Genomic DNA, 23,614 nt, shown 5'->3' on the forward strand with positions numbered 1-23,614 from the left:
CAAGGTCGTGGAGTGGCCTAGCCAGTCTCCAGACCTGAACCCAATAGAAAATCTTTGGAGGGAGCTGAAAGTCCGTATTGCCCAGCGACAGCCCCGAAACCTGAAGGATCTGGAGAAGGTCTGTATGGAGGAGTGGGCCAAAATCCCTGCTGCAGTGTGTGCAAACCTGGTCAAGACCTACAGGAAACGTTTGATCTCTGTAATTGCAAACAAAGGTTTCTGTACCAAATATTAAGTTCTGCTTTTCTGATGTATCAAATGCTTATGTCATGCAATAAAATGCAAATGAATTACTTAAAAATCAGACATACATATACACACACACACACACACACATATATATATATATATATATATATATATATATATATATATATATATATATATATATATATATATATATATATATATATACACACACACACACACACACATACATACACACTCACACACACACACAGATAGGTTGACATGAGGACATTAAGACACAGACATGAGCGCAAACGGCAATAGAGGGAGCGGGAGAGACAGAAAGGGAGAGAGGGCGAGACAGAACACCAGAGAAGGGGTTTCTACGTATGAGATCAAGCCTTCCACTCCAGGAGGACCCACAATCCATCAACCTGTCATATGACAAAAATATGCATTTGTTTATCTATGGTGGGTCGATTGAATCTATGCTGAGATTATTGCTTAATGTTACACTCCTGTTATCCGCTGGGCCACTAGCTCTCCTCTCCATATCAGAACATTTGGTCTTTCCATCAGACCAGGGTTGCGTCCCAAATTGAACTCTATTCCCTATATAGTGCAATACTTTTGACAAGGGCCCATAGGGAGAGGAGAGCGACCTAGTGTACCAGCAGATAGAAGGCTCTGGTCAAAAGCAGTGCCCTATATATGGAATAGGGTTCCATTTGGGACGCAGCTTCTGTAGAAGATCGGCAGCATGCAGTCTAAACTCAGTTACACATTACAAGGCTACTCTTTGTAGGCTAAGCTTAAAAACCCGAACACCATGCTGACGGATCAATTTAACTACGATAGACCATCTGCCAAACTGTTGTTGGCAGACACTATCTCTGTGTATCTCCTAAATGATTAAGGCTTGCCATAAGGCAAAGGAAACAGGATATATTTTATAAACCTGGCAGGTGGAGGGAGCGCGTGGCAAACTTCCAAAGTCTTCAGCAGTGGCAGGACAGAGATTGCCTTGGCAAACAACTGCTGTATTGAGAGAGAAAAGCCCCTCTCAGCTGGCAGTTATAAAACCACTTGTGGTAAAGAGAGACCATCAACCGCTAAATAACACAAGAGAGAAGAGGTAGGGCTAACTCTTAGTCTGCATCACAAATGGCACCCTATTGTTTATTTGACCAGGGTCCTAGTGTGCCATTTGGGACCCATTTTTAGGCCTCAGCCCAGATAGAAGAGAAGAGTGGATTACGGGAGCAGTACCCTCCTGGGTTCTACCGCTGTGTGAATAAAATCAGCTCAATAGGCCCGCCATCTACGGTGTCTGTGTGTAACAGAGCCAGACAGAAGGATAATTACCAGGCATGTTGGCAGATGAGCACCAGTGGAATGTCTTGGACTGGCCGGGGTGGAGGGATCTGGGGAGCGTCTTGAGGGGGCTGGTGGGTGGTGGCGGGCGGGAGGCTGAGCCTCAAATGACATCCTATTACCAATGCAGTGTACTACTTTTGACCAGGGCCCTGGTCGGTGGTAGTGCACTACATAGGGAATAGGGTTCCACTTGGGACGTAGACAATACTCTCTGGCCATGAGGACAGAGGGGGAGACAGAGGCCAGAGAGACACAGCACTCATTAGGTCATGAAGCTAATGGCCAGAGAAGTGATCCAATGGAGCACAGCAGAGCAGACAGTCCCTTAGGGAGAAGAGAGGAGCAGCAGTGTGGGCCTAAGCCAACCAGCACTGCGGAAAACAACCACTGCTGTAGACCAATCACAACACAAACGCCATAAACACCCAGGGCCCATATTAACAAAACGTCTCAGAGTAGGAGTGCTGATCTAGGATCAGTTTAGCCTTTTAGATGGACAGGGTGGACCTGATAGTAGATCCTTACTCCTATTCTGAGACGCTTTATGAAGAGGCCCAGATTCTGCTCCAAAACTGCAGCTAAAGGGGGAGGCCACAACCAGCCAAACCTGCCATGACAAACAAACAGTAGGCAACTCCAGAATGTCCCCCAGACAAGAGACTGCAAGTCAGGCTTAAAGCCCAAGTATTTGAATAAGTGTACAATATGAATAGGAAGTGGCTTAATATGGTCTTGGTATAATTACAGAAAAAGTGCCAGTGAAACATGTCAGGGGCTGTGCTCATCCCAAATGGCAATCTATTCGCTATATAGTGCACTTGCCGGGTTGGAGGGATCTGGGGAGTGTTTTGAGAGCCGTAGGGCTCCAGTCAAAAGTACTGCACTATGTTGGGAATAGGGTGCCATTTGCTACTTAGCCAGGGTGATAAAACTGGCCTGACATCATCAAATCCATTATCCAAAGGTTACTGGCCAACGCTCGGTGGTCCTGTGGCTCAAGAAAAACACAATTGATATTCCGTGGGTTCAGTTGAGGACAATGGCCGGTCCTGTCCCTCCCTCTCTCCCTCGTGTCCTTGCATGGCCGAGATGTCACAGAGAGCACCAAACAAGGGATGGAGGGGTAGACAGGGATGAAAAGAGAGGGCGCGATGGAGGAGAACAAACACATTATTCAAGGTTGAGAAAAGGGGTATTGTGTGCAAGACAGATAGCTGGGTGGGAGAAAGGGAGGAGACAAAAGGACAGAGAGGTGAAAACCGTTATTTGTCAAGCACCAAAAAAAACTAAACCATTTGGGGTAATCCATAACAGTGTTCAGGAGGTTCTGCATTTCAGCCGATATCTCAGCCGATATATTACTACCCGGCCTTACCGCTATTTCTTTCTCTGAACCATGGGGAATACAAGCTACTGAAACAACATTTCCATTTAATTTTATGCCTGTGAGCAGAACTGAGCAGTGATGCGATTTGATGTGTCAGTTGCTTTTCCTTTACGTCAGGGATGTAGGCATGTAGCTACTCCATCATGTGTATCAACAGACCATAATAAACAGCAGTGAGAGGCAGGATGATTCCCAAACGACACCCTATTCCCTATATAGTGCACTACTTTTAAGCTTTGTTGGTCAAAAGTAGTGCACCGTAAAGGGAATAGGGTGTCATTTGGGACACATACTGGGTTCGGTTCAGCAGCTCCTAGGTGCGGGGGACTCAGTGGAGCAGGTTAGTTAATCTGAACCAACATCAGGCAGATGCTATAAGTGGAAACCAGGGCAGCGTCCCAAATGGCACCCTATTCCCTATGTAGCTAAATACTTTTGAAAGGTAGGGCACTATAAAAGGGAATAGGGTGCCATTTGAGACATCCACCCAGGCCTCTGTAGAGATTGAGGCCACAGCAGAGCGCTACTCTGCCCTGCAGGCACATGATCGGAGCCAGCTGCCCCTCGGTAAACACTAAACACCAGCTCCAACTCCTCCCCTCGGTCTGCAACACCACAACAACACACTGCTGCTGCCTTGAAACAACACAGGAGCAGAGAAGTCTACAGCTCATATTCTACTGTGCAAACGTTAGCTATTTCATCTTCCTAGTTTCAGGTATTCTTTTGTAATTACCAGAAGCGACATACAACAGGGGCAGAGACGTGTATAAATAACTAATATTCTACCGTGCAAACATTAGCTGCTTCTTCCTTGCTTCTGCCATTTCTTCGTGATAGAGCTAGCTAGGAAAGGAAAGCCACATGGTGAGACATGCAGAGAAAGAAAGAGGAGAGAAAGAAAGAGGAGAGAAAAAGGGAAAGTTGTGGAGATGAGTAGAGGCAGAGAGAGAAAACACAAAGACATAACCAGATGGGAAAGGGCAAGAAAATCTAAATTTCCCAATCCCAGGCTGGCACAATGGAGCCCTTCTCCTCCCCCTCCTCCCTTGCAGAAGCAGACACTGAAGCTCCAGCACAGGTCACATCACAGCCCACTCACTTCCACATGCACGCCACAACACTCTCTGGGTGGGTGTCCCAAATGCCACCCTATTCCCTACATGGTGCACTACTTATGACCAGATGGGCTCTGGTCAAAAGTAGTGCACTATATAGGGAGTAGGGTGGCATTTCAGACACATACAAACACAACCACCATGTATGGCATCTCACTAGCTTCACAGAACTCTACAATCCGCTTTCCTTCCTATAATGACCATGTGTCCTTGACTGTCTTCTCTGACCTGAGTTTTCTTGTAGTGGATTGATTCCCGATTCCTTCTACTGACTTTTGTATTTTCATCGTCTAATGCAGGCTGGGAAATGCGTTTTGTACTGCTACTTGAGCTGTCAACACGTTTGCATTTTATAATATACCAGGCGCTCGTCCTTGTTCTTCTGCATATACACAGTACATTTAGAAATTGTGTTACACCGATATTCTGCATAATAACATGTCTTAAGGGAATCGCATGCAGTGTTTTGCAACGTTTCTACAGGGAAACTTGTTTTGTGTGGGAGCGTTAATTTGACTCGCTGGTGAACTGTTGAGATGTCACAGTGTACTGTTACACATTGTTACAGTGTAGTGTACTGTCAATATTTGTAACCTAGAGTCGTGATATTTTTGTAAGGCCTATTGGGTAGAATAAAAATAACCTCTTCAGTTCCAAGGGCACAATCAATGTGAGCAGCAATGTTAAGAGTTGACCATGCCCATATGGGCCCTGGTCAAAAGTAGTGCACTATGAAGGAAATAGGCTGCCGTTTGGGACGCACCCCATACTGAACTGAAGCTGTAGGAATGAGAGGTGCATAAGGGGCAGTTAAAGCTTTTTGTTTACTTCTTGACTGTATTCAAGTCTCTGTGTACTGCTAGGATTATGCAAGTGTTATTCAACTCTTCATCATTATTGCACCAGCTGGCTCATAGGACACCAACAAAGGGATCTCCATTTCACTCACTGCATGAATGATGAACCTTAAAACAAAGGCTCATACATGCTTAGAACAAGTTATAAAGCATACCTGCAGGTTTCAGGTAGTGTTACTGAGATATGCATTACAACTGAATCTCAAAGATGCAAGTCTTCAATGTCTTGGTGTTCTTTATAGTGTATCGGACGGTTTCCTGGACACAGATTCAATTTAGAACTGGACTAAAAAGCATGAGAGTGGTTTTTAGTCCAGGACTAGGCTTAATCTGTGTTCGGGAAACCAACACTATCAATTGATAAAATGAAGCTTAGGCTCAACAGGTTAAAATCAACACCCATTATGTTTGATATTATAAAATTGGCAAAGCCTTTATTCACATTGTCATTACTGTGATTTCTTTGTGTAATTGAAAACTCTGGAACACATCCTTTATTTATACTGTTAAGTATACATTTACAAAAACAAGCCTTAGGCTCAACACCAACAAAAATGTTGAATATCATGACATTGGCAGAGGCTAAACCAGTACCTGGATCTAGACACCGCTGTACAGAGGGTATTTCTTTTTTCCGTCGACAGTGCCTTGTTCACCATTTTAAAAGAACGAATGTACAAATTGAGATTTCACCCGAGTCATTGGCGACTGGATGGTCCATTGATGAGGTCAGTAGTAGTCCTCAAGGTCAGCTTTGTCTCCCTGGTTTTGAACAACCTGCTGCTTCCTGTACAAATCAGCAATCTGAATAGAACAGAACAAAGAAATCAGTGATTTCATAACTTATCTGGTAAAATTAGGGTAACTGAGAACATATATTTTACAGAAACAACCTGGGGAAGAGAGGGGGGGATGAATGAACCAATTTGGAAACTGAGGATAATAAGGTGGCCATGATGGTATGAGGGCCAATTTATATCAAATTACAGGGGGATAAACACAGAATACCAAAGTGGTGGAATAATATGGACTGTGTGTAATGTGGGAGAAGCTGAAATACAGAGGGGAGGGGGGAGAGGGGATCCTTCAAATAGAGAGTGAGGAAAGCATAGATATAAAATGATGTATTTCTATGAAAGAAAACTGCAGTCAGACAGAGGGTGTGTCCAAAAGGCACCCTATTCCCTATTTAGAGCACTACCTTTGACTTGGAATAAGGTGCCTTCTGTCTCTGACGGCAGGTTTCTTCTATAGAACAGGGTGTCCACCAACTCCGCCCAGTGGGTGAAAACGCGCTTTGGTGATGAAATTTCCCTTCCTTATTTTATAAAATACATTCTACCAAGACAATTATGATTAGAAAAGTTCTGAATCATTAGTGGGGTCTGTCTCTAACATTTCATTAACAGTATATCCAAAAAGGCAGAATTCATAACCTAATACATCCGATTACAATTAGCGAGCTCTGTTGAAAGAGCATGCAGCTTTCTCGCAGCAACTTGAGGATTTTACATGTTGTCGTTCTCGTCTTCAAAGTTGTTTCCGCAGGTCGCAAAAAGCTAAATTAGCATGACACGAGCTGAATTAAATGTAAAAGGCGTTGAAAATCAAAAGCTTGCTGTACACTCAGTGCTCTGTTGACATTTCATAGATACGCTTGTTTTTGTGAGAAATCTTCAAAAAATAACAGGAATTTCGCATGAATATGAAAAGGGTATCCTAAAATATGAAAATACTACATATCATGTCTCTAAACCGATATACATCTTATGTCTCAAAACCGATATACATCTTACATTGTTTTATGTCCTGCGGATTCGAGAAGATGAGTTCAACGGGAAAGTGATCCTGTCAAGTAGCCTTTATTCTCGCATAGCATCTAGCCTAGCAGATGCTGTCCACTTTTCCTTATTTCATTTTCTTTTTGATTTAGTCACCCTAATTTTGGCCATCCTACAACGGTAAAAACTCCAATAACTTTTGAATGGATTATGATATGGACATGAGGTTTGGACCATTGATTTTACCCATTGGTGAAAATATGCGTTTTTGATTGGACACCCTACATAGAAATACATTTGGGATGGAACCAGAGAAACGTTGTACTACGAGATACATCACTCCAGTCCGTCACGGCAGTGTCTTCATGTACCTGTCCTCCTGAAGTTGCGTCCTCTGGCTTTTTATCATCTCGGATCCTCAGGAAGCGTGGGAACCGAAGAGAGATGCCCTTCTCTGGGTCACACTGGGAGAGAGAATCAAAGGCATGAATCATCAGTAACACTTTATTTGGATAGTTCCAAATAGATGGTTTGTCAACAACATTTCAACCAACTATCCATTAAGCCTAGCCCTTACCCTAACCTGAGCAAGCGGTTGAAGCTCTTCTCTGGGTCACACTGGGAGAAGACCAGAGAGGGCCAAAGAAAAGCTATGAATCATATTTTCACCTAAACTTGTCTGTTGAACTTCTGCTGCTGCCAAAGACATTACAACTCAGTGAGTGTGGGTTTTACCTTTCACAGTTAATATGCCTTTTAAACCCTGCACCCAGAGTTTTAAGATTATGAACTACTGATTCGAGGATGGCAACTCTTTATTTAATCTAACATAGTACCATGATATCACAGCTTGGTTGAGTACTAATGCGAAGCACAGATTATGACCCATATCCACAAAGAGCTTTGGAGTAAGAGTACTGAATAGGATGTTAGGACAGCACTGCTACTCTGAGACGGTCCTGAGATTTTGCCTAAACATTTTACTTAGGCCTATACGAGTATGTTTTTAAGCTATGGGTAACATGGTGGCTTCATGGTAGGTCTATTAAATAATATAATTTTGAAGGGGAAGCAAAAAGTGGCATGATCCTCACGAGATTTTGGAAATATATATATTTTTTAATGTTGCGGAGAGATTTAGCAGCATCCTGACACCAAAACATATGGTGAGAATTAACACATTTTAGATTTGCAGAAGGGATTATTGAGTTAAAGATTCTGTTGTGGTCGCGTCACTGTCGGCCCTCAAAAATGAAATTGCATTGAATCAAATTATTCACTTCCCAAATTACTTTAAACTGGCCTAAAATCAAAATATCATTAGTACTGATGAGCCAGTGTACAAGGACGAGTTCTACTAACCAATCCCATGCCAGCCTTGTAGATCGGCGACAGCGATAGGTCGGCACACTTTACTTCCCATACTTGCACGGCACCGAGCCACACATCGGGCTCTGTTGATTGGTCCACACGATAATAGGGGCGGGGCTTGGGCAAAATGTGCTCCTGGAAAATACAATGTGTTCATAGTTAATTGGGTCTAAAGACTTTTGGCAGATTCGCTACACAAGCGAGCATAGAACACAGAAACGTCTCTGTACTGTACCGTTAAGAATTTGTAATGTTGCTCCAAATCTTCATCCTTGAAACCTGTCCCGATCTGCAAAGACAAAAGAACCGGAAAAACATATTCCCGTGGTAAGCCAGATGAGACATTTAGCAGAGCCGAATAACAAAGAATTGTGAAAGAAATCCCTGTGCAAAATGCCTTTATCCTATTTGGCCTGAGGCGCTGTATCACCTTTCAGAGACACAAACCAACAGAGACAGACAAAAAGTCACCTCCTAGGCAAGGAGGTACACACACAGACCTTGCAGACTGACTGGAACTCTTCATTGTCCTCATCGTAGCAGGCGAGCAGGAAGCCTCCATAGGTCCCGGTTCTCTTGCCCTTCCCCAGATACGCTCCAATCACACACAGATCCACCGTGTCCCCCACCCCATCCAGATAGTCCTTCTTCAGCTAGACAGAGAGACAGGGATGAATGGTAGGTATTCATGTGAGTAGTTATTATGAGAGCGAGTGTGAGTGTATACACCAGCGGTTCCCAAACTAGGGGTCGCAACTCCATGTGGGGTCGCCAGATATGAAAATGGGGTTAGCAGGAGAATTTCCAACCCCCCATACTAAAAAATATATAAAAAATATTATATCATCTTCATTTCTCAAAATCATTGTAATGTGGTTCATCTTAGAAATCGATATGAAAATTATTAAAATCTAAAAGATCAAATTCAACCAGAGCGCCCTTAGATAATGGGAAAAGGCTGCACTTGACCGTTGCACTTGAATCATTCCCACGGTGAATGGCTAGGCCGACTACGCTATGAAACCATACACTATTGCAGAGACTTCGATATTACCGGCCACAATTGATACGGTGAAAACAATGTGTGGGGAGGCAGAGTCACAGAAACTCATATCAATACCTTTGTCAGATAACACTGTTAAATAATTTATGCTATTGCTAGCAATCAAGAGGAAACTGACTGAACGACTCAAACTCCAAACGGACGTTAGCTGTGAGGGCTGAGATGCCTATGCTTTGCCTTTGTTTACGATACATATCGGGGGATGCTATTCACAAGGACATATCGTTCTGTCTCACGATTCCCGAGCATGAAACTGCATATGGGATGTTCAGTGTGCTGCGTGGCTATATTGACAAAAAACAGATTCCATATGGGATCGAATGGTGGGCTTTTGCACAGATGGGGCTCCATTTATGGCGGAACAGCGGGCAGGCCTCTGCGCTCTAGTTATGAATGTGTCTCCCTCTGCCATATGGACGCATTGTATGATACACCGAGAGCAACTGGTGGCAAAAGAGCTGAGTACAGAACTCTGAGATATACTGTAGCAGGTAACTTCGATTGTAAACTACATCAAACCACATCCACTGCGTGCATGCCTGTTCGCAAAACTATGTGGAGATATGGGTTCAGAGCATGACGATGTTCTATTTCATACAGAGGCTTGGTGGTTATCGAGGGGGAGTGTTGGAAAGATTTTTCGCATTGAGAGAGGAACTGTCTTCATTCACAATGGTTGTAAAAAAAAACTGACTTGGTTGACTTTCTGTGGAGTGAAAAGAAAATGTGTCTCCTTGCCTATGTAACAGACATATTTGGGAAACTGAACGAAAGCATGGAGGGGAAATAGAAAAACATTCTACAAATGAGTGACCGAATCAGTCGATTCATAGGAAATAATTCTTATTGGAGAAAGAGTCTTTCAAAAGCAAACCATGCCCCCTTCCCTCGGCTGTGCATGTTTCTAACAGGAAACAGCATCAATAAGGTGTCCCACACGAGTGATGACTGCTCACCTCCAATGCTTGGAAGAGCACTTTGGGACCAACTTCCCAATCTGTTTGACTGACACTGGCTCAGTTGACATGCCGGTAAGTGAAATCGAACAGCTGATTGAGCGGTCATGTGACCAAATGCATTCAGGGGTCACTACAGAGGAGTTTTGGTTCTTGACTCAAAAAGGGATACCCTGCAGTCTCCCTCTGAGCATTAATGCCGCTTCAAAACAACTGGCAACTGGAAACTCGGCAATCTCAGACTTCAGTGCATTCAAGACAACTGGGACATCGTAAAGAAACGGGCACCGACTGGGAAAATAGTTTTGAACGGTCATCCAACTCGGACTTCCAACTCGGGAACTCAGGCCTCTTTCCAGATTTCCGACCTGAAGATCACGGACGTCATGATTTGACCTCGTATTTTTCAGAGTTCCCAGTTGTCTTGAAAGCACCATAAAACTCATGGTACCATTCGCCAGCTCATATCTGTGTGAAGCTGGATTCAGTGCTCTTGTCTGCATTAAAACCAGAGATGAGGTGCGCACTGTAAACCACGCCCCCTGACTTTGAGAAGCGCCGACACGACATGCATCAAGCACACCCATCATTAGTGGTGGTGACATAAGATACATTATGTCAGACTAATTTGCAAATGATTGTCATAGCCCCACATTAAAAGTATGTGATGGGGAGTTGAGAAGACAATCAGAAATACTGTTAGAATGTTTTTCAATTGACTGCCATAGCACCAAATAAAAAAGTAAACATTGTCTGTTAATTACATAATTTGGTTCACATGGTTGGGGTGTGAGAATTTTCAGATATCAAAATGGGGTTGTGGGTCAAAAATGATTGGGAACACCTGGTGCATACGTGTGCGTGCATGTGTATATGCATGTGTGGTTTGTGTATGTGTGCGTGCATGTGTGTGTGTGTGTGTACCTTGAGCCAGTTGTGAGAGCGCTTGGCGATTTCATAAGTGGCATCTTTCTCCAGAGTCTTCACCATTAGTCCCTCACAGGAGTCTGCGGATTCAACCAAAATCACACAGAAGAACATACAATTAAGTATGCATCCCAAATGGCACCCCATTCCCTATATAGTGCAATACTTTTGACCAGGGCCCAATACATTAATTAATAAACAACTTCAGGAGAGAAGGAGATCAGAAGACAGGATTGACCTCCCACACAAACACATGGTTGGCTCCTGTCTCTCTCACACACACAGTGAATAGACTGCTCCCACACTGACACACACACCTCGAACAGACTGCTCCAGGAACTCGGCGATGGTGTCTGTGTTGTCTGAGTCAATAGCGCGGGCGAACACAAACTCTCCCTCCTTCTCCTCGAAGCTATCCTTCAGAAGAGCCCTGCGACGGGACAGGGGCTGCTTTACCAGAGACTGAGACACACACACACACACCATTACCACCACTGAAATGACAAACATTACAATCAATGTCTAATGATTCAATGTCTAATATCTAACACTAGCATCCTGTCCAGGGGGTGTACTTCAGTGTTCATTTCGTCAATGAAAAGTGACGAAGATATTAGTAAAAAGCTGACCAAATATAGCCAGAATAAAATATAACTAAATGGTTTTTCATTTCAGTTGACAAAAACAAGATTAGACTAAATTATCTCTGTGATTAAAATCTGACTAGTAAGTGGACTGAACAAGAGATTTTGGAGAGAACGAGAGCTTTTTAGTGTCATTAGTTTGGTGAAATCAGTAGAATTGTAAGGCTCTCTCATTGCAATGTTGCAATGCTGTTATTGTTGTAAAATAAATACCATGCCCAGGTCATTCACGAGTCACCTCTCTGCCCGGCAACCGTTCTCCAATCTGGCGGCAACAAATCATTGATGCAAATAAGACACACGCCATGGCTACTCTCGCGGTGGTACAAGCTGCCGCTAGAAAAAGGGCCGACCTCTGGAGCCACTTTCCTTATCGTTTCCATTCAAACAAGACCCAATGTAACATTTCCACAGAAGACAGCATTTTTCACCAACACGTTGACGGGGAAAAATATAATACCAACCTCAAGACTGAAAGTGATTCATCCCAATATACACGCTCAGGTAATTGATAATGCTAGCTAGTTAGTTTGCTGCAACCTATCAGACCACTTCTTATGACAGAACTTTGATTACAATATATCTACAGTATGTCAAGAGGCAGGGCTCCAGACTGTGACTATTTAGTCTCATTTTGCGACCCTTTGACCTGGCTGTGCGAGTTTAAAAAAATGTATTGGTCGCATCAGTGCGAGCTGAACATTCATTACATGGTCTTAAAACGTCTTAAACGTCTTATTTTTTGGCAACTAAAACCATGATTTGGTCAAACAGTAAAGTGCATTATCCTCATGATTCCACTAATGAAATTGTCTGCCCAGCACCTGGGCCTGTTTCACTGGGGCCTGCTGCTGTGATGAGCGAGCCACTTGATGTGCGCTCCGGGAGAAAGAAAAAAAGGCTTCTGATTGTCTAACATTTCAAAATCCAATTTGGGAAATACATAGCTTTGGAAGCAACTACTGTTCTCAGCTTTCTGTGGGTATAATTTTTATTTTTCATCTCTTAATATTGAGCTGAAAAGCAACTATTTTACAACCAAGATATTTGGTATGGCTTTAAGATGCGAAGCGTGCAATTGCGAGTGCATAGGGTCGCAAGCTACAACGTTTTTTTTTTAGGACATTACATTTAATGTCCAGAGCATACATTTTCATACTGGTCCCCTAATGGGAATCAAACCCACAACCCTGGTGTTGCAAGTGCCATGCTCTACCTAGTGAGCCACACAGGACACTAGCAGTGGGTATTATACTTAGGGTTAGCAATCTAGCTAATGTGTTTTGAGTTCACTTCCTGTGGTGAATTAGCCCCAAAATAAATTAGCCTACGATATTAGCGCACATAAAGATCAAACAAAATTCCAAACATCCTGGAGCCCTATTTTAACAGTAAAATATAACGCCCTATTGTCAACCCACAATTAATGACAATCCTTGGATTAGGTAGCAAATCAACATATCTTGAATCATGCATTCCTGCTTGGACGTTAGATGAAACAACTTATTTATTGAATAGCCTACCATCTCAGTAGTCTATTACACAGTCTAAAGCACTGTGAATGACTTTATAAGGCGATTACAAAACATTTCTATTGAAAATTGGTGCGAATGATGGGCTGGTGCCACCAACTGAAAAAGTTAGGGGAAATGGTAGTCTGGAGCACTGACAAGGGGTGTGATTTTTTTATCTGCTGCAGATGAATGCGTTCTTCTGGCAATTTGTCTCCCGAGTGGCGCAGTGGTCTAAGGCACTGCATTGTGTTAGCTGTGCCACTAGAGATCCTGGTTCGAATCCAGGCTCTGTCGTAGCCGGCCGTGACCGGGAGACCCATGGGGCGGCGCACAATTGGCCCAGCGTCGTCCAGGGTAGGGGAGGGAATGGCCGGCAGGGATGTAGCTCAGTTGGTAGAGCATGGCGTTTGCAACGCCAGGGTTGTGGGTTCGTTTCCCACGGGGGGCCAGTATGAAAAAAAAATTATGCACTCACTAACTGTAAGTCGCTCTGGATAAGGGCGTCTGCTAAATTTTACATTTACATTTTAGTCATTTAGCAGACGCTCTTATCCAGAGCGACTTACAGGAGCAATTAGGGTTAAGTGCCTTGCTCAAGGGCACATTTACGTCATTTAGCAGACGCTCTTATCCAGAGCGACTTACAAATTGGTGCATTCACCCTATAGCCAGTGGGAAAACCACTTTACACTTTTTTTTTTTTTTTTCTTTTTTTTTTTTTTTGGGGGGGGTAGAAGGATTACTTTATCCTATCCCAGGTATTCCTTAAAGAGGTGGGGTTTCAAATGTCTCCGGAAGGTGGTGAGTGACTCCGCTGTCCTGGCGTCGTGAGGGAGCTTGTTCCACCATTGGGGTGCCAGTGCAGCGAACAGTTTTGACTGGGCTGAGCGGGAACTATGCTTCCGCAGAGGAAGGGGAGCCAGCAGGCCAGAGGTGGATGAACGCAATGCCCTCGTTTGGGTGTAGGGACTGATCAGAGCCCGAATGACTGAAATGACTTAAATGTAAATTTGGCTGTTGGGAAGAAAATCATGCAATAGTTTGTTATGCAGAAAAATATGTTGGTAGGACACGACTATGCATGTTTGTGCACATGGAAGTCAGTGAATTGTGTTTACTATAAGTTAATGAGGCATTAAAAATAAAAGCTGAGTGAAATGGTCAATTTTTGTCATTTTGACAATAACTAGATTAAATCATTATTCAAATGACCAAAAAATTTGACTTAATGATATTTCAGTCAAAATGACTAAGACTAGACAATCTAAAAAAAGAGTGGCAATATTAACACTGGTGTACTTAAACATCAAGCTGCCTCATGCTACAGAAAAGGGGTAGGCTCCTGCCCTATGGGCCGTTCTGGCTGGAACAAGGTTTACTTACTCTGTACTTACTAATGTCTACCAGACTCCATAACTCCCATCCTCATCCAACTCACCTCTCCGTTGAGATACAGCAGGTCAAAGGCGTACACACACACTTGGACCTTGATATCAGCTGCATCCACGTTCTGTAAAAGAATTCAACAAGTAATTTAACACCAACATAACTAAACATGACCATACACACACACCTACCTACCTACACACTAAAAAGAGCATTCAAAACCTATATCTTTTGGTCCCTGTACTCAGTATATTGTCGCAGTCAGGGGGCTTGTGTACCTCAACGGCCACCTCAGAGGTAACTCCCGGCAGGTCTAACCTAACAGCTTGAGGATGAGGGGTCAAACAAAGCAGTCCACCTGATGATCATAGCGCATGGTAGGAAAGTAATAATAATAATAATATGCCATTTAGCAGACGCTTTTATCCAAAGCGACTTACAGTCATGCGTGCATACATTTTTTGTGTATGGGTGGTCCCGGGGATCGAACCCACTACCTTGGCGTTACAAGCGCCGTGCTCTACCAGCTGAGCTACAGAGGACTACCACTGTGGACAACTTGTGAAAACAGCTGCCTGGGTAATCACCCATCCAGCTGTTATGAAAATGATTACAGAAACCAAAACCATGGATACTGAGTATGTTTCCCCCCTTATTTCTCTTTCCTCTCACCTTTCTCTTCCGTGTGGTGAGCACCTGGAATGGCTGGATCTGTTGCTTCTCTCTGTCCCAAGCCACAGCCTCAGAGTCAAGCACACAGGACACCACAGACTCCTTCTTTACCTGAGAAGGGAGGGAGGGAGGGAGAGAGGGAGGAGGGGTGTGAGAGAGAAAGGGGGGAGGGGAAGGCAGAGAGGGAGGTGAAGGGGAGAGAAAGAGAGAGCGAAATAGAGGCGCGAGAAAGAGAGGCATTGGTATTATTCATGCAGTGCGCTTATGACCATGAAGGGGCTAAGATGCTGCCTGAGGGTGCATCCCAAATGGCACCCTATTCCCTATGTAGTGCACTACTTTTGACCAGAGCCCTATTGGCCCTTGTCAAAAGTAGTGCACTATATAGGGAATAGGGTGCCATTTGGGATGCATCTGGAGTGTGCTAGTATTTTAGAGGGTTACTATTACCATGGAAATGTGAGAGATGATATCGGGATATTTGCTTGTATTGTCTTCCTGGTTGCGACTGAAAATATGCACGTCCCCGTTCTCCAGAATATGGATCTACCAAATACAATAAACAATAGTTAGCATTCAACCAATAACAGTGAGTGAGTTTCCTATCGTATCTAGAGAGTAGAGAGACAGGCAGTGTCCAAGGCTTTTTCCTCAATTGATTCTTCCTCGATTCCTCGCATCCGCTCTTCTAGCCCCCTTCAAAAAACCCACTGGAGAAGAAGGTCAGAGGGGAGGGGCCTTGGCTCTTCTCCTCCAATATGGTTGAGAAGAATTTGAGGAGATAGGATCTGAGGAATCACAGAAAGACCAATTGAGATAGAGCCCAACTATTTGAGTAGACAGAAGCTCCAGATGCCAGCATCTTAGAGTTCCATCTGGTGGCCGTTTCAGGACTCACACCACAGTTTAAAGGCACAGAGAATAAGAGGTGTCGCACTGCTCCCTGAGTGAATCTCAAGTGAATTTCTATTGTATTTTCCTGACTCCTGGCCTCTCTCTTCTCGGCCTCCTCCTCAAAACGCATTGGAGAAGAAGGTTCTAGGGGAGGAAGACAGATCTTCTGCTCCAATGTGCTTTGAGAAGGTGAGCAGAGAGGTTACGAGAAATTGAGGAAGGATAAATAGAGAATGAGAAGAGACATCACACTGCTCTCTCCAATGCCTCTACTGGGAGGGGCTCACACAGCCAACAGCCTGAGACAACAGCATCATGTCTGTTTTCTAATAGGGGAAACAGTTGACAAACATACACACACATACATATAAATATACACACACACATACAGTGTATATACAGTTGGAAGTCGGAAGTTTACATACACTTAGGTTGGAGTCATTAAAACTCGTTTTTCAACCACTCCACAAATTTCTTGTTAACAAACTATAGTTTTGGCAAGTCAGTTAGGACATCTACTTTGTGCATGACACAAGTAATTTTTCCAACAATTGTTTACAGACAGATTATTTCACTTATAATTCACTGTATCACAATTCCAGTGGGTCAGAAGTTTACATACACTAAGTTGACTGTGCCTTTAAACAGCTTGGAAATTTTGAGAAAATGATGTCATGGCTTTAGAAGCTTCTGATAGGCTAATTGACATCATTTGAGTCAATTGGATGTGTAACTGTGGATGATTTCAAGGCCTACCTTCAGACTCAGTGCCTATTTGCTTGACATCATGGGAAAATCCAAATAAAAAAAATTGTAGACCTCCACAAGTCTGGTTCATCCTTGGGAGCAATTTCCAAACGCCTGAAGGTACCACGTTCATCTGTACAAACAATAGTACGCAAGTATAAACACCATGGGACCACGCAGCCATCATAACGCTCAGGAAGGAGACGCGTTCTGTCTCCTAGAGATGAACGTACGCTGGTGCGAAAAGTGCAAATCAATCCCAGAAAAACAGCAAAGGACCTTGTGAAGATGCTGGAGGAAAAATGTACAAAAGTATCTATATCCACAGTAAAACGAGTCCAATATTGACATAACCTGAAAGGCCACTCAGCAGGGAAGAAGCCACTGCTCCAAAACAGCCATAAAAAAGCCAGACTACGGTTTGCAACTGCACATGGGGACAAAGATTGTACTTTTTGGAGAAATGTCCTCTGGTCTGATGAAACAAAAATAGAACTGTTTGGCCATAATGACCATCTTTATGTTTGGAGGAAAAAGGGAGTAATTGCAAGCCGAAGAACACCATCCCAACCGTGAAGCACGGTGGTGGCAGCATCATGCTGTGGGGGTGCTTGTTGCAGGAGGGACTGGTGCACTTCACAAAATAGATGGCATTATGAGGAAGGAAAATTATGTGGATATATTGAAGCAACATCTCAAGACATCAGTCAGGAAGTTAAAGCTTGGTCGCAAATGGGTCTTCCAAATGGACAATGACCCCAAGCATATTTCCAAAGTTGTGGCAAAATGGTGTAAGGACAACAAAGTCAAGGTAATGGGGTGGCCATCACAAAGCCCTGATCTCAATCCTACACAAAATGTGTGGGCAGAACTGAAAAAGTGTGTGCGAGCAAGGAGGCCTACAAACCTGACTCAGTTACACCAGCTCAGCCAACTTATTGTGGGAAGCTTGTGGAAGGCTAACCGAAACGTTTGACCCAAGTTAAACAATTTAAAGGCAATGCTACCAAATACTAATTGAGCGTATGTAAACTTTTGACCCACTGGGAATGTGATGAAAGAAACAAAAGCTAAAATAAACCATTCTCTCTACTATTATTCTGAAATGTCACATTCTTTAAAAAAAGTGGTGATCCTAACTGACCTAAGACAGGGAATTTTTACTAGGATTAAAATGTCAGGAATTGTGAAAAACTGAGTTTAAATGTATTTGGCTAAGGTGTATGTAAACTTCCGATTCACAAGGTCCTTTGCTGTTGTTCTGGGATTGATTTGCACTTTTCGCACCAAAGTACGTTCATCTCTAGGAGACAGAACACGTCTCCTTCCTGAGCGGTATGACGGCTGCGTGGTCCCATGGTGTTTATACTTGCATACTATTGTTTGTACAGATGGACGTGGTACCTTCAGGCGTTTGGAAATTGCTCCCAAGGATGAACCAGACTTGTGGAGGTCTACAAAACATTTTTCTGAGGTCTTGACTGATTTCCTTTGATTTTCCCATGATGTCAAGCAAAGAGGCACTGAGTTTGAAGATAGGCCTTGAAATAAATCCACAGGTACACCTCGAATTGACTCAAATTATGTCAATTAGCCTATCAGAAGCTTCTAAAGCCATGACATCATTTTCTGGAATTTTCCAAGCTGTTTAAAGGCACAGTCAACATAGTGTGTGTAAACTTCTGACCCGCTGGAATTGTGATACAGTGAATTATAAGTGAAATAATCTGTCTGTAAACAATTGTTGGAAAAATTACTTGTGTCATGCACAAAGTGGATGTCCTAACTGACTTGCCAAAACTATAGTTTGTTAACAAGAAATTTGTGGAGTGGTTGAAAAACGAGTTTTAATGACTCCAACTAAGTGTATGTAAACTTCCGACTTCAACTGTACGTGTGTGTGTGTATATATATATATATATATATATATATATATATATATATATATATATATATATATATATATATATATATATATATATATATATATATATATATATATATATATATATATACACACACACACAAAGTATTTGATCCCCTGCTGATTTTGTACGTTTGCCCACTGACAAAGAAATGATCAGTGTATAATTTTTATGGTAGGTTTATTTGAACAGTGAGAGACAGAATAACAACAATAAAATCCAGAAAAACACATGTCAAATGTTATAAATTGATTTGCATTTTAATGAGGGAAATAAGTATGACCCCCTCTCAATCAGAAAGATTTCTGGCTCCCAGGTGTCTTTTATACAGGTAACGAGCTGAGATTAGGAGCACACTCTTAAAGGGAGTGCATCTAATCTCAGTTTGTTACCTGTATAAAAGACACCTGTCCACAGAAGCAATCAATCAATCAGATTCCAAACTCTTCACCATGGCCAAGACCAAAGAGCTCTCCAAGGATGTCAGGGACAAGATTGTAGACCTACACAAGGCTGGAATGGGCTACAAGACCATCGCCAAGCAGCTTGGTGAGAAGGTGACAACAGTTGGTGCGATTATTCGCAAATGGAAGGAACACAAAATAACTGTCAATCTCCCTTGGCCTGGGGCTCCATGCAAGATCTCACCTTGTAGAGTTGCAATGATCATGAGAACGGTGAGGAATCAGCCCAGAACTACACAGGAGGATCTTGTCAATGATCTCAAGGCAGCTGGGACCATAGTCACCAAGAAAACAATTAGTAACACATTACGCCGTGAAGGACTGAAATCCTGCAGCGCCCGCAAGGTCCCCCTGCTCAAGAAAGCACATATACAGGCCCGTCTGAAGTTTGCCAATGAACATCTGAATGATTCAGAGGAGAACTGGGTGAAAGTGTTGTGGTCAGATGAGACCAAAATCGAGCTCTTTGGCATCAACTCAACTCGCCGTGTTTGGAGGAGGAGGAATGCTGCCTATGACCCCAAGAACACCATCCCCACCATCAAACATGGAGGTGGAAACATTATGCTTTGGGGGTGTTTTTCTGCTAAGGGGACAGGACAACTTCACCGCATCAAAGGGACGATGGACGGGGCCATGTACCGTCAAATCTTGGGTGAGAACCTACTTCCCTCAGCCAGGGCATTGAAAATGGGTCATGGATGGGTATTCCAGCATGACAATGACCCAAAACACACGGCCAAGGCAACAAAGGAGTGGCTCAAGAAGAAGCACATTAAGCTCCTGGAGTGGCCTAGCCAGTCTCCAGACCTTAATCCAAGGAAAATCTGTAGAGGGAGCTGAAGGTTCGAGTTGCCAAACATCAGCCTCGAAACCTTAATGACTTGGAGAAGATCTGCAAAGAGGAGTGGGACAAAATCCCTCCTGAGATGTGTGCAAACCTGGTGGCCAACTACAAGAAACGTCTGAACAAGTACTAAGTCATGTTTTTCTGGATTTTTTTGTTGTTATTCTGTCTCTCACTATTCAAATAAATCTACCATTAAAATTATAGACTTATCATGTCTTTGTCAGTGGGCAAACGAACAAAATCAGCAGGGGATCAAATACTTTTTTCCCCTCACTGTATACACACACACACAGTAAGTGAGCATGTGAGAAGACACACACACCTGTGCTCTTTCTCCATCATACTTGTACTCGCAGGTGAAGGCGGCTTCATCGAACCTCTTCATCACCTCTCCTACACCTTTGGTGGGGTGAGCCAGCATGGGCCTCAATGGCACACCTGAGGAGGGGGAGAGGAGGGTGTCAGAAATCAGCACACACACACACACAACCCTGACATTCAGTACTGTACCTGGGGTGAGTTTGCAGTGTTTGGGCAGTTCATCTATGCCCTCCTTCATCAGTACTGGGATGATGACATCATAGTTGGGCATCTCACTGGAGTGGACAAATAAGAAAACATCACCAGTAAGAGTCAGTCAATAGAGTGAATCAGTGTGTCCCAAATGGTACACTATGGGGCCCTGGTCAAAAGTAGTGCACTATTGTGCAGTGGTTCTCAACCAGGGGTACTAGTACTCCAGGCAGAGCTAAATTCACATGGTTTGTACAGTACCCAAAAAAGGTTGACAACCACTGATCTAGGTAAAAGGGTGTTCATTTGGGACGCAGCCAGAGTCAGGGTGTAGTTCTGGTGGTATTTAGGGAATGTACTGTGAGTGAGTATATACAGTGGGTTTAGATGTGTACAGTACCAGTAGGTCTGTTTAAGGATAAGGCTCTTCTCCTCTATCCAGGCTTTCTGTTTTTCTGCACTCATTCCTTTCCCTGCATCGATCACCGCTGGAGGGAAGTCTAGAATTACACATGAACCAATGTCTCAGTCACAATAAAGGAAGACATTTATCATATGTAGGGGTTATATTGTAATAATGTTGGGGCAATGTTGAGTGGTAATGTTGTGGTAGTATTGTGAAAATGTGGCGAAAACATTGTGATATTGTGAAATCGTTATAATTTTGAAGTAACATTGTGAAAAGGTCATAAAGTTGGAGGTAATGTTGTGTAAACATTGTGATGATGTTGTGGGGGTCATGTTGTGTGAACATTGTAAAAACGTTAGCTGGCTCACCTTGTCCTGGAGGAGTCAGACACACAGCCTGACTCAGGGCAGCCAGTACACTCTGCTCAGCCAAGCCTATCCTCAGCTTCCCTACCAGAGACCTGTCAATCAATCAATCAATCAATCAACCAATACAGACATGACAATCTGAAATTAGACTTTGTTTTTAACATTTATTGATGTTGTGCTGCTTTGACGGTGTCCTTTTTGGTGTATGTACTGTGTATTAGCTGGTAAAAAAGCTAAGTACCATCTTAATCTGTTACTGTGACGACCAGCTGCTTGTGAATGGACAGACAGGTGTAATACAAGGTTCAGATTGACTAGTGAAGGAAGAAAACATGCTCCACTCTAAATCCTCTTGTCTAAACCATTAAAAGGATCGCAAACATTTTATCAAAGGCCTGTACTCAATGAGTACAGACCGACAGGTGTTAAGTTCATCCCAAATGGCACCCTATTCCCTTTGTAGTGCACTGCTTTTGGCCAATAGGGCTCTGGTCAAAAGTAGTGCACTATATAGGGAGCCATTTGGGAGACATCATCAGGTTGACCAGTAGTAAAGTGAAGGCAGTGAAGTCACATTACCTGACAATGTATCTGGCCTCAGAGAAGCGGCAGGCTACAAAGAGACCTTTGATGGTGTCAATCTTCTTATTCATGGCCTGCAGAGAGAGAGCGAGAGAAAGGGCTGAGAGATTCAGAGGTAGCTTGGAAAAGGAGAGGATACGAAAGGAAAGAGGATACAGAGAAAAGGAGCAAAGAACTACTACAGGACTAGGGCTTGTGTCCCAAATGTCACCCGATTACCTATAGCGCCTTCAGAAAGTATTCATACCTCTTGACTTATTCCACATTTTGTTGTGTTACAGCCTGAATTCAAAATTGATTAAATTTAGATTTTTTTCCTCACCCATCTACACACAATATACCATAAGGGAAAATGTAAAACACGTTTTTTGAAAATTTTGCAACTGTTGAAAATGAAATACAGAAATCTCATTTACATAAGTATTCACACCCGAGTCAATACTTTGCAAAAGCATCTTTGGCGGCGACTATAGCTTTGCGTCGTCTTGGGTATGTCTATCAGCTTTGCATATCTGGGATTTGGGGATTTTCTCCCATTCTTCCTTGCAGATTTTCTTAAGCTCTGTGTCATGTAGTGCATGTCCGTGACTTATAGACAATGAAACAAATTATTGGTTGGAGAAAGACTCTATATTTTATCTCTTCAAGGTATAGCCAAGAAACCTGAAACAAGAGAATAAGTTGGTTAGAGTTGCATATTCCGTTTGCCAACAATACTTTGACATAAGGTGCCAAAGTCAAGTGTTAGTTGTGCACGCCAGTTACTAAAACAATGTAACTTGTTAACCATGTTTCTACCGTGTATAAAGCTGCCCATTTAAAACGTACATGCTCTAGCAATGTAAATATATTATTACAATAACGATCGAAGTGTTACTAGAAAAGAATCATAAAATATTACCTACCTAATGTGTTTGTTTGAAGCTCCACGCTGAAGTGCCGGTGTGTATTACGCATGACACAAATTAGTCTGAGTCGTCGAGGAACATTTATTGGTTGATGGGAATAAACAAAGTGATGAATTATCCCGGGTGTGAATTACTTCATGAATGTGTATTGTGTGGTTATGGCACAAGTTCTTGAAGTGTGTGTTTATGTAAAACTGTTGTTTAGGATGTTATAGGTCCATGGCAAATAACGCATTTATAGTAGAACTGTGTTTTGGGGCTATCATGATAGAACATTCCTAGCGGAAGGGAGTTCCTGGAAATAATATTTAGGTGCTCAGTTGGCCTTTTCCTGGGGGACAGCAGGATGGGCAGGTAACAGGTTGGTTAGAGTAGAGCCATACCTGAAATGTGTTATAGGCAAAGAGTTGTTGCCGGAATAGTTTATACTGAGAATATCTGATTTATTAAAGTCTGTCAACGTCCTGTTTGTTATTTTCTGTACAAAGTTTATTGGCCAATTCATCCTGCACCTGTTAATATTGTAAAAAGCCTCTAAGAGAGGTGAGCACCAGAACATCCTGTCTGTCTCACTGTTCGATCCGCCGCGTCGGCTTCTTCTTCACACTCTTAAGTTATATGGGGAGCGGTTTACAGCAATCTTCCACAGATTTTCAATGGGATTTAAGTCTTGGCTTTGGCTGGGCCACTCGAAGACTTTCACATTCTTGTT

The 23,614-nt window shown here is 43.0% G+C and overlaps 1 protein-coding gene across 1 annotated transcript in view; it reads right to left on the bottom strand.

The window, feature by feature from the left end:
* Window positions 1-5,346: 5,346 nt before the first annotated feature.
* lig1 (ligase I, DNA, ATP-dependent) overlaps window positions 5,347-23,614 on the bottom strand; it is a gene marked incomplete at its 5' end in the record, with an annotated part of 45,212 nt that continues 26,944 nt past the window's right edge. Inside the window, 15 exons of the mRNA XM_084183544.1 lie at window positions 5,347-5,732; window positions 7,081-7,173; window positions 8,072-8,215; window positions 8,316-8,369; window positions 8,581-8,733; window positions 11,024-11,106; window positions 11,344-11,488; window positions 14,623-14,694; window positions 15,243-15,353; window positions 15,693-15,788; window positions 20,445-20,560; window positions 20,633-20,718; window positions 21,036-21,135; window positions 21,413-21,504; window positions 21,992-22,068. Coding sequence (XP_084039670.1) covers window positions 5,658-5,732; window positions 7,081-7,173; window positions 8,072-8,215; window positions 8,316-8,369; window positions 8,581-8,733; window positions 11,024-11,106; window positions 11,344-11,488; window positions 14,623-14,694; window positions 15,243-15,353; window positions 15,693-15,788; window positions 20,445-20,560; window positions 20,633-20,718; window positions 21,036-21,135; window positions 21,413-21,504; window positions 21,992-22,068 — 1,497 coding nt within the window. The 3' untranslated portion in view covers window positions 5,347-5,657. The remainder of the gene's footprint in view (window positions 5,733-7,080; window positions 7,174-8,071; window positions 8,216-8,315; window positions 8,370-8,580; window positions 8,734-11,023; window positions 11,107-11,343; window positions 11,489-14,622; window positions 14,695-15,242; window positions 15,354-15,692; window positions 15,789-20,444; window positions 20,561-20,632; window positions 20,719-21,035; window positions 21,136-21,412; window positions 21,505-21,991; window positions 22,069-23,614) is intronic.

This window comes from Coregonus lavaretus (genome assembly GCF_964263955.1).
Source record: "Coregonus lavaretus genome assembly, chromosome: 19".
Classification (NCBI taxonomy): Eukaryota; Metazoa; Chordata; class Actinopteri; order Salmoniformes; family Salmonidae; genus Coregonus; species Coregonus lavaretus.